This window comes from Acomys minous, assembly GCF_964271855.1.
Source record: "Acomys minous genome assembly, chromosome: 8".
In the NCBI taxonomy this organism is placed as follows: Eukaryota; Metazoa; Chordata; class Mammalia; order Rodentia; family Muridae; genus Acomys; species Acomys minous.
In genome coordinates, this window is record NC_140489.1 from 35,104,724 (window position 1) to 35,116,970 (window position 12,247).

The window sequence follows — 12,247 nt, forward strand, 5'->3', positions numbered from 1 at the left end:
GCTTAATCCACATTAGACTCTGGATGACAGCTCTTCACCTGGTCTCTCCTGGCACCGGAGGAGAAGGGTGACCGCTGCTGGACTGGGAAGTCCCAGCAGCCCACTAGGCTCCAGAGATGCTACTGTGGATGGGGGGGGGGGGGGGGGAGGAATTCCTGTCCTCCAAGCAGCTTCACAACAGTGCAGGTAAGCCTTAAAGAGACCTCCTAAGTACCTGGTCTGATGGCACAGAGATGCAAGCCCTGCTCCCCATCTGTTTCCTCCAGCAGTGCTGCCCACGCCAAGAGAGGGGTTCTTTAAACATCTTCTACTTATTTATTTATTTATTTGGGTTTTTTTGTTTTGTTTTGTTTCAGACAGGGTTTCTCTGTATAGTCTTTGCTGTCCTGGAATCACTTTGTAGACCAGGCTGGCCTCAAATTCACAGAGATCTATCTGCCTGCCTCTATGATTTTAGTTTTTAATTTATAAAATCTTTTAAAAGTTTTGTTCATCCTATCAGGACTCGTAGTGTTTGGCCTCATCATAATCCAAACTAGGAGCTGAAAAGAAAAGCCAGGAGCTCATCCCTGTGCCATCCACAGACCCGAGCTGCTCCTCAGCCACTCCACCTCCGGTCTAGCCTCCAAGCTTCTTCTGTTTTCATATTCTACGGTGTCCAAGGTTGTTGGCTGTAACGAGCAGGAAAAGTAGGAGGCGCTCTTCCATCTTTTCAGAAGCAAGAGTCTCAACCTGCTTTCTAATAGTGCTCTCCTGCTGGGTTCCCTGGCTATTCTGGGGAGGGGGGGCGGAAGCAGGGGGGACAGCTGGCCTACAAGGAGCTGTTCTGCCTACTGGGAGCATGGACTCATGGACAGTGTTCACTTTGGTTTGGACTCCAGAAATGTAACTCTCTCAATTTCTTCCTAAAAATGAGTCTCTTCATTATCTTCCTGGCAGAGACTGGGAAAACATCAGTATTGAAATTTTTTTAAGTGCAGGTTATAAATTTTATCCTTATTAGGATTTACAAACAAAAAACTCAAGGAAGGAAGGGAGGAAGGGAGGAAGGGAGGAAGGGAGGAAGGAAGGAAGGAAGGAAGGAAGGAAGGAAGGAAGGAAGGGAGGAAGGGAACAACATAGGTATTGAGTTAGATAGGGAAGGTTTTTGTTTTTGTTTTTACAGATTTCAAAATTACATACATTTGCACAGAAGATATGCTAATCTATTTTTAATCTTTGACATAATGCAAATAAAATATTCCACATACAGAATCTAATCTTCTAAGATGCATTGTCAAAAAAGAGAGAGAGAATCATTTGAGGGTACTAAGCTGATGACAAATACATCTAACTTAACATTGAGATGGATTTCGGTTACATATGAAAAGTCTTTGTTAAAGCATCTTCTGTCAAAGACTGAAATCAACTCTGATGTCCATCAAAAGAGAAACAAGTTACTAATCCAACAATGATGGAGCAACACAACAGAGTTTAGGCAAAGTAACAATGACTAGACCTTTGCAGGCATGCGAAGGTCTGTAAAACATACTAAGTAAACAGGAAGCGTCCAAGGAAACATGGAACCAACTCCTTGTGTATGTTGTAGTAGCGGGGTACTGAGCATCAGCCATCCACGAATGTGCTCCTGTGACAGGGGGAGCCAAGGGTCACAGGATGAGGAAGGACTGAGATTCTCAAGGAAGCATGGCCACGCTGTCTGAAGGCACCATGCCGATTATATGGGAGAGAAAGCCTAAATTTTCACTTTAAGGTTGAATTTCAAAGATAACCTGTAATTTAAAACCAACAAGGATAAACTGTCTGGCCAATCAGCCACTCTTTTCAGACTATGAACGAGTGCTTACGGTCTGTGGCTCTTAGTCTCGCTGCTCTTCCTCGCTGCAAACACTGCCTTCTTCCCATACCTTTGGGTGTCCAATGCTAATGCCATCAGTGACACTACCCACAGGGTCCTTCCATCCTGCCATCCAATCAAGCGTGGATGCGTGGCTCCCAACAAACAGCTGCACCGTCCTGACAACTATCAATGCACTTCCTGAGACTGTACACCTAGGTCCAGGAGTCACCTGATGCCATCTCAGTGTCAAACATGCACTGGCTAATCTCATAATCCAAGAGATTTAAATTCCGGAGACGTCACTGTTCTGCCAAAGTGTCATTCATGGAAAATTGGTTTTAGATAGAATGTTTTCCTATTAGGTCATTTTTTTTTTTTCAAAATAGGCTGCCTGAATAAAGATGACAGTGGCTGGTCAAACTCACTTTGCCTCGCAATAAAGCAATGCACTGTGGCAGTGAACAGAAAAAGCCAGCAGAGTTCCATTCACACGCTATCACATGATCAGTGCTATTATTAGGAAATAGGCGCTGCCTTCTTCCTGAGAGCCATGCTTAGCATGTGCTGCAGGTGTACAATAACGAGACTGCGCTTCCTCCGTAACTTCAACAGCTTGAAAAGTAATTGCTTTAAAAATTGAGAAATAACATTTTCATTTTCAGTATTTCTAATGAACACCTTTTAAAATGGATATTCATTTAGGCAAAATCACTACTGGGTATTCATGACTTGACATTTCCTAGTAGTGAAAGCAGGACTACTGGTTCCTCTGCTACAAAGCACCAAGTGAGCTTTCGACATATGTAAGCCGCTCTGCTCTAGTTTAGTTGGATTTAGCACATTATACTCCATCCTGGACACTGAAGCCTCTAGCAGTAGGACAGACCACAGGCTCCTCCCACTCAGGAGAAGCAGGGTGGGGTGTACAGCACAGGGGTTAGTTAGGAATGTGGGCTATGAAGTCTGTGTGCCTGGATAATTCATGTAAATTATTTCACATAGTACCTGGCTTAATCACCGTTCAAAGTTCCCTATTTTTACTCCCCTCCTGCATGTGTTCCACACTCCTGCTCAATGAGTCTGCTTGCTGTTCCATGAACACATGGAGCCTTTCCCTCTAACTTTGATCCTACTGATGTGAGTCTGGAACACCTCATCACTTACTCTGGTCTGATGCAAGCCTCCTCCCCTTCAAGGGACCCCTCATCTGCTCCTGTCAGCCAATCCTGACTCATGTCCTTTGGCCTGCATTCATGTCTCTCTTTGTTTGCATGCATCTTACATTCATTTTGTTAAGCCGGCCATCTGTTACCGTATCATGTATGACCTTGTCTCCTTCATGGGTATGAGCTGTATTTTATTAGCCTATTTATTTTCCACGGTCTTTATCAACTTGCAAGGAGCTGCAGAGTGCACCTGTCGTGCTTACTTGTAGAAGCACACTGTTATTTTTTAATAGGAGCACTACCATAGGAGGTGGCAAAGACTTAACAAGATAATGCACATAAAAGGTGACCAAGGGATGATCACTTATTACCATCAATAGCAGCCGAGATCCCTCGACTCTTCAAGTGCCCAGTGTTGTACTGAGTGTTACCCGTTCGTCAACTACTCAAAACAGGCCATGACAATCTCTCATTCCCCATGAAAAAAATAAACGGGATATAGATGGTTTAGAATGACTGCTGAAGACAAGACTGACATAACTTATAAGTGCCTGAATTGACCAAAGATATTAAAAGCTCACAGAATGGAGAGTGGAATTCTTAGCACTTCACAATTTCCTTTAAGAATAAAAGTAATTCAAGACAAGAAAAAGTAAAGGAAAAATTGCAATTCTTAAAAAGGTAGTTATTTATGCAGACCTGTGCTCAGACTCAGCAAGGAGTGAGAGGGCAGAAAATGGCCCGAAAGCCCTGACACCATAAAGCAGGCCAATGATCAGCGTAAACTGCTCAGGACACTGTGAGGATGAAATCAAACACTGCAAAGCATCCTATCTAGTGTGCTTGTATCCTGCAAATGCTCCCGATTGGGTAACGGAGGCTCAGCAATAGTGCAACAGATTTTCTGAGCCCCAATAAACTGTGGCCAGTGCGGAACGCTGCCAACTCAGTTGTATCTTCTCCTTTCACACAACAATAGAATTAAAATGGCCATTCAAAAAGAGAACCCCCAAACAATAGCAAGGAGAGTGGGAATGCGTGGGTAGGCCACAAACATGCACTCATGTCTCAAAATGAAGTTTCTTCAGGAATCTCTTCTGACTCCAGCACACACGGCTCAGTCAAATGACAGATGGGTGACCGGATGCTGGGGCAGCACTTTGTTGTATACCTTACAAAAAAAAAAAAGTTTTGCTTGGGTTCATTTTTGCTTTTTGTACTCAAAAAGACAAGGACTTGAAAACAAAATGCCACAATATAGTAAATATATTTGTGTTTTCTGTTTTCAAGTATATTTTTGTTAGCAGCTTACTAAGGGAAAAAAGATAATCAGTAAGATTGAAAGTTTCTTTTAGTCAGACCAATTTCCTGGCATCCCACTGAGAATCTAATACAAGGACATATAGAAAGCCTGAATTAAAAAAAAAAAAAGAAAAAGTAAAAAGAAAGAGATGAAAACCAGAAATGCCTTGCAATGATTTGAGAGGCATTCATGCACCCATGTACATGCATGCATTCACTTTTTCTTTCCTTCCCCTCGCCCCCCAAGACAAGGTTTCTCTGTGAAGGCTTGGCTGTCCCGGAACCCAGTCTGTAGACCAGACTGGTCTTGAACTCAGAGATCTGCTTGTCTCTACCTTGTGAGTGCTGAGATTAAAGGTGTATGCCACCTCTGCCCAGTGCATTTCTTTTTAAAGTATGTTTTTGTAAAGTCACCAAAGAATCTACTTCTCAAGATGGCTCCCAGGCATTGGTGACTCTGCTGAAGTGTGTAACAGTATGACCCCAGCTTGGAAGGCTGTGTGTAAGGACAGACAAAACAGAAGCAAGAGCAGAAGAGTGAAGTCCAGGTACGGGGAAACCCACACAGAACACCACGCTTTGACTGCTAGATCCCACCACTGGAGAAAATGGCTGCCTGCAAGGAAAACCTTATTTCGTGAGATAACATAGTTAAGACGCCTTTTTCAAAATAAAACCAGGGAGCTTTACTGATGGACACATTACAATGTTTAACCAAAGAGAATAATTGACATATATTATAATTAATAATTTATGAAGGAAGAAATATTTTAGTAACCAAGAATAGGAAAGTAATAATTACAGAATAATGGCCAATTTTGTGAATTGAATAAATGTAACTGAGTTAAACTCATTACGGCATTCCTGTTATGCTTCCGGTGCTGGAGGGACCATGAAATGCTCATCACAGATCAGCACCATCTGCGGCCCAACACTGCAATCACTAAGACAACACAAAATGGGCCAGACGTCCCATAACAACCCGCAGCTGGACATGCATTTTTAAATTTAATATGTTTAAAACAAGGGAAATGGTAATAAACACCTTCTTTATATGAAGTAATCTGCTCTGAAGAGATTGGGAATGTTAAATATGTGACTATATTATCAATGCCTGAGTGGGTTTCTCCCTCCTGGGTGAGTACAGTAATTGAAATGACTGAACTAATAAAGCTGAGCCCAGCCATCCTAGTTCCTCCGCCTTTATTAATGTCCAGAGTGCGTGCTGGCAGGCCATCCGCAGGGCACTCCAGCTCATGCAGCGGCCACCTTCTGAAGCATTCAATGTGCTCCAAAGTTACATGCTACGAGACTCTTTGTGTATTCATCCTGAGGAGATATTAGCTTTGGTGCACTGTGTGCAGCGTGATAGAAAACGTATTCAGAGAGCTCCATCAACTCCTGACTCATTTTGTGTGTTCACTGAATGGAGGGAAAGGATTAACATACCGTGAAGTTGGTTTTTAAGGAGAGGTGCTCACTTTAAGTTTAATAAAAATAAGAATTTTTAGTTAAAGAAATGTAGACAAAATTTGTTCATAAAAATGCATTCATCCTGGTCAAATTTTATATGCAATATTCAAGCTCCTTTACTCAATGTTGGGGTGCAGTACAGCTAGAAGAAGTTAGAAGTAAGGTAACGTAGGCATGATGTCTACAATGTCAGCCGTGTGTTCAATTTACTCAAGCAGATCATGGTTTACACGGTGGATGGTAAGGGTTTCAGGTCACAGGAGACTCTTCTTTTCTGCAGCCTCTAGACTGGTCATCTAATCTCTCAGTACCTTGACCAAAGGGCATCATGGTTGGGGACAGAAAGTGGAGGCAGCAATCCCGGGCATTTTAATAATGCTGCTGACTCACACCCTAGTTCTAAATTTTCACACCCCTAGGTAAAATGCAGCTTTGGCATATTAAGATAGGCTTTCTAAAATCTAAGTGTTTAGGAAAGGTGCGGTTAATAGCTAACGGCACAAGCTTACTTACAGTCAGGACTGTGTCAACTTATAAAGAGTGTGAAACTGACTTATTATGTAACTTCTCTATGCCTTGGATTCTTTTCTTAAAAATGGGGATGGTACCAATACCATTCTCTTAAGGTCAGAAGGTCAACTGGGATAACATTTTCAACAGCGAGGACAGAATCTGGAGAACACACGTAGGAGGGCTTGCCATTACCATTCTAATTACTGGTAGAGTAACGCCATCGCTATACTTACTGTTGATATGCCAGGCCTTTCCCCCACACACTCAGAAACCCATCACACGTGCGGGTGACCATCAGAGAGCTGAATGTAGCTAATGCCCTGATGAACAGCCACAAAGAGAGCATCCTTTACTATCAACCGCCCAGTTCTCCCCACCTAAGAAGAAACATCAAGGTCTGTGCCTGGAAGCCCAGTAGGAAGCGCAGGCAGCAAGGACGAGCTCCTGCGGTGCCATACCTACCCCTTGCTCATCCAGTTTCATGAGCTGCTCCGTGACTTTGGGCGTGTTGAAGGCCAGACGCAGGCACTGCACGTTGAGCTCTGGGATGACGTGCTCCAACACCTCTTTCAGAGGCAGTCCTCTGGCTGTGGAGTGCTTGGCTGTGGAAGGAATGGCGTCCTCCAGGACAGACCCTCTCAGTGTCATGAGCTACAAGAGAGACAGGGCTATGGTGAGGCTTCACTATGAAACACTGAATCTCGGGAGGCCTGGATGGCAGCTCTGTCCCAAGCTAAACTGTGACTGGCAAATGGTCAAGTCACGAGGTGGAGGGAGGGAGAGAAGAAAGACAGGGTACTCTATGTGAAAAAACGACGCCAACACTCCAAGAGCCCACACAAGCTGAAGAGAATGCAAGGCATGTCTGTTAAAGGACGTGTGTGTGTGTGTGTGTGTGTGTGTGTGTGTGTGTGTGTGTGTGTGTATGGGGGGGGGGGAAGATACCACTTGAAAATAAGATAAGGGAATGTTTAAGAACCCTAAATAAAGTAGGTTTTTGAAAAATCTAAGTCTATATAAAACAAATGTATATGTGGGTAAAATAAAACATGAACAAAAGGGAAGAAAAACGTTAAATATAAAGAGATGGCAAATAACTAAAAGAAAAAAAAAGAAAATAAGATAAGGGTGGTTTGAGAAGTCTGGAAGATCTAGGAAGACAGAAAAGGGCTGATTCTGAGCATTGTCAGCTCTGACACAGGAAAAGCCCATGAACACAGGCAGGTTCTCACCGCCTCCCTGGGCACTACAAATAACATATTAAATAAAAAAAACCTTGCCTTTTAAAATACCCATTTTTTAATTTCCCCAGAGTTCAAGCTCAGAGACAATTAGGAAGTGAAGCCAAGCCCTGAAACTTGCCCTGCATTCAGTGAGGAAAATGAAGCCAAATGCTCTGTTTAAACCAATTTCCAAGCCATTCTTTTCTTGATACCTCAGGAGCATCAGGCATTGATACATGAGAACAATGCTAAAGTGCACTAGGAGATGAGGCAGTGACACACTGAGCACTGGAACAATGTCACACAAGCTTAGAAACGGCTCAAGGTGCTGGGCGCTCTCCATGTGGCCTGAATCTGTGAGCCTTAGGGGTTCCAGCTTCCTCCAGACCTGTCTTTCTTTGCATGAAAACTCCTACTCCTGCACCACACTGTCCTGGAGCTAGACTGAAATATCAGACTTAAGCAACCCTGCTCCCGGCACCATCACCAAAAGAATAGTCCTTTCTTCTGCAGGTATGTGTATGCACATGTGTGAAAAGGCCAAAGGTCCCCTTAGGTGTCATTCCTGAGGTGTGCCCCCGCCCCCCTTTAAGTGACAGAGTTGCTCAGAAACCTGCCAAGTAGGCTAGGTTGTAGGCCCAGGGATCTGCCTATCTCCGCCTCCTTTCAAGCGCAAGCCACCATGGCAGCTTTGGACACATGGTGCTGGGGACTGAACACAGGTCCTAGCGAGCACTTCATCAACTCAACTATCTCCCCAACCCTAGGCCTCCTTTCTTTTGAGGACACTGGGGCCTTATCCTATTGAATTTAATCTCATTACTGCTTCTGCTCCATTTTCCCTCATTGGATTAAGTCTCAAATCTTGCTCACTTGTAACTTACCTCACTAGTTCTAAAAATTATTCGGTAGTTGTATGGAGATCCATTTTCTTTCATTTCTTCTGGTTTTTCCCTTCGGATGCTCACAGCCACTGGACCAAGATTCTCATCAGCCCCAAAATAGTTCCAGTGTTCTTAGCAAAATAAGATAAAACAAAATCAGAAAATGTATCCAATACTGGAAAATAACATTCTGTTTGAGTTCAAGATCACGTCCCAGAAACTACCAGTACAATATAAGCATGTTTAACAAAATTAACATCCTTCACTGAGCTACACAGGGCTTGTTGAGAGGACAGCACAGAGAAGGCCCCTGGTTCTTCCTACTCTACAACTTACTATTCTAAGTTCTTAGTGTGTGCTCTCCTCATGTCCTACCATTTTAATAGGCTACAGTTTATCTGTCCCTTATGTTAGGGTCTTTTACATTTTATTTAGGCGTGCAATAGAGTTTGAGAAGAGGGACTTCTTCCGGTTTAAAGGATGTCCCTGTCCTGGAAAGAAGAGGCCCTGAGAAGTCCTGTACTCCCAGGCAGCTTCTGCCAGGCAGAGGAGCGCTCAGAGGACAGGCTTTGCTGTGCCCTGGGAGGTAGGAGGCTAGACCCAAGGTTCTTGGCAAGTCCCATGGAGGGAGACAAACTGCAGCCACAGAACGTGAGGGAACAGTCAGGGAGATCAGTATCTCCTAGTCACTGTGCCCTAGGGGCTCATGTGATTCTCAATGCTCTCAACTGTTAAAGGCCTCAGGCCTTAGGAGGCCTTGGTGGGGGCGGGGTGGGGTGGGGTGGGGTAGGGTATACAAAAAGTCTCCATCTAACAAGAAGGAAAGAGTCAAAATTAAATTAACTGGGAGTAGAGGGGTGCAGATCAGTGGAGTGACTCCCTACTGTACATGAGATCCTAGATTCAATCCTTAGCTCTGAAAGAATTATATATAGAAAATAATAAAACTGAGACTTACTGGCTCTTGAATATATACCTTTAAAAATCAGAATTGATATGTACATGAAATGTTCACAGATGAGGAAACCCATTCAACACGAAAGTATATGACAAGCAGACTTTTTAAACTCCCAAAACATTTGCTTTATGTTGTTCTATGTCATCTACATGTGACATGACTAAATAATTAAGTCATGACATGTATATTATTGGCATAAAATACATATTTGAGAACATGTTATTTCCATACAAAATACATAGGTATTTGAAAATCCATGAGAATAATAAGAAGTAACTTAGCATATCTAGTCATATGGTTTTCAAATTTAGGAAATGCTCATGAAAATACTTTGTAAATAAATACTAATGTACAATTGAACAAAATAGTCATAGACATTGCAAGTTCTAAGAGTATTATAATCCATGGAAATTCAAAATAAGAAGACACAATGGAAACACAGGCAACAAGCATTTCATATGTGGACAACTGAGAAGCAATCCAATAAACACCACAGAAGTCAAACACTCACATACACCCTCAAAGCACAGCACATGACCACACTCACAGGTTATTTACTCTTACTTTGCACACAATTCTAACAAGCTTGGTTGTCTGGTCTTCCAGCCCACAGCTCTATTTCAGAGAGGTGACAGATAATTCTCGGTGTTGACAAAGTCCAGGGTGTAGGGCTGATACAGACTTGCATGCAGACAGCAATGTGATAAACAACTGACAACAAGGAAGAAAACAGAAAGTGGGGAGACAGAAACAGCATAAAAGAGCTGACAAGAACTTAAAGGAAAACAAGACAGCATCAGGACCATTTACTGAGGAGCACTAAGGAACCCTCAGAGGATACATCAGTACTGCAGGACACAACAGCAGTAGACCTGCCAGGGGCATGTGGGCCACACACTCTGAACCTCCTCTGTTCAGAGACTCTAGGTCACATACACCACACACCTCAGGTGGGTGTGGCTGCTGCTTCAGCTTCGGGAGAAAGCCACAAAGATACGCCACTATGGATTCACCATCAACACCTCAGGCTGGAGGCTTCCCTGGTCAGCTCTCCTCTTCTGCAGGGCTACTGCTTCAAACAGTCCTCCCTCACCCCTTCAACCTCAGCAAGTGCTAATGCTGTCAACATGAAAACAGGAAAGCAAAAGGCATTTCAGAAGCAAGCGCACCACCCGCCACCTCGATGCACACAGACTGACCTTCAACAGGCCTCTAGCCTCCTTTTCCCTACAATCCAAAGCCACATCGCCCTCCATCCTGGCCTCTGCTCAGTCTGCACTTGCAGGAACATACACATGCCTCCAGCACCACCTGTTCGTCTTTACTGCTTCCTCTTCTTTCTTAGTACTCCATCTCTATTCACAAATCCAAGCAGTCGTTTCCTCTTCCTCCCACTAGAAACTTCTCTGTGTGCCTTCACGTTAGCTCCATTATTCTCTTCCACTATGCAGCTGCCTCAGAGTGAGAACAACCAATGCTTCTGTTTCCTATTGTGTTCAAACTAACATCTAGTACAGATGGTCATTTTTTTCTAGAACATTCCTACTTCCTAATATGAAATCACCTTCTTCTGATTATCCTTCAACCATGCTGGCTGCTTTTGCTTGGTTTTATTTCTCATTCTTGAGTAATCCATCCATCCTGGGGTTTTCCACTGCTAGCTCTATGTGAACCTTCCCACTGGAACTACACAGCATCTGCTCCAAACTCACCCTGTGCCAGGTAACACCAGGGACACCCCTAGAACTCAACACCCTTAGTCTCTCAACTGTCTTTTCTTTCTTCTCCCATGTTCAGTCTATGCTTGCCTACCTTATTTGCTTTCCTTTAAGTTCACAGGGCAGTGAGATACTCCTTTTAAAATGCAAACCTGACTGATCACCATGAAGCTTTAAATCTATTCAAGGGTTCTCAAAGGCCTTGGATACCTTCCATGGCTTCCTAAAAAGTCTTTATGACCTGACACAAGTTGAGAGTCTTTGACCCAGTCTTCTCACATCTGAGGGCCTATTAAATGTATTCAGTTGTCCAAACCCTCACAACCACACATCATTTGACTACATCCTCTTATCTGGCCTCACCTTGAGTGCCACTGAGGTGTCTTCTAAAAGAAAAGCTGAAAACTGGAGTGCATTGGAGAAATTTACACAGTAAAACTAATGCTTTGAAAGTATTAAAAAATTCCAAACAGATTAGTGAAAAAGCAGATATTTCTTTTTTTCACATACAAAGGTGTAGAAATATTATTAAACAAAAAGCATGAATTTAAAGAGTCACTTTAGTGTTAACTGGGACATAAAAGTATTATTTTAAAACAAACTAAATTCTATATAAAGTACAAATACACTTCTTTTTTTTCTTTCTTTCTTTTTCCTTTTCTTCTTCTTTTTTTTTTCTTTTCTTTTCTTTTTTTGGTGGGCACCATCAAAACCTGACATATATTTGTTCATTTTCCCCAGCTATTTCTGAGTCGAGGCAAAGGTAAATGGGATAATTATCAACTAACTTCAAACATTTTCCTTAGACTCTATCTTCAAACACACCCATTTCTGATTTGATAAGGCTGGAGATCTTTTTGAACTGAGGTCTTTATACAGACACATAATTTTTAAAAATGAAAGGAGGAGTTCTAGCTATCATTTCTACAGCAGCAGCATCTTGGTCAGTTTCCATCAATGTCAGTCCATGGTACAGACTGAGGTTCTGGCCTGGCTCCCTGTGTAATGCTTGCACCATCAGGCTCATACCTGCCAGTTCAGAGTTCTTACCTCATTTTATTACGCAGTATAACTCCACATTGGTACAGCACTTCTTTTTGCATATAGACTTATGGGAACAGAAGTAAACTCTTTTGACACATGAATGCAGTTCGCTCAATTTAAAAGCCT

The 12,247-nt window shown here is 42.8% G+C and overlaps 1 protein-coding gene across 8 annotated transcripts in view; it reads right to left on the reverse strand.

Annotated features, from left to right (window-relative positions):
• Nucleotides 1-12,247, reverse strand: part of SIPA1L1 (signal induced proliferation associated 1 like 1) — a 277,017-nt gene that overhangs the window by 81,621 nt on the left and 183,149 nt on the right. For all 8 annotated transcript variants that reach the window (XM_084792053.1, XM_084792052.1, XM_084792056.1 and 5 more), the window contains 2 exons: nucleotides 8,402-8,532; nucleotides 6,757-6,945 (listed from right to left, as the gene is read on the reverse strand). In XM_084792053.1, coding sequence (XP_084648179.1) covers nucleotides 6,757-6,945; nucleotides 8,402-8,532 — 320 coding nt within the window. The remainder of the gene's footprint in view (nucleotides 1-6,756; nucleotides 6,946-8,401; nucleotides 8,533-12,247) is intronic.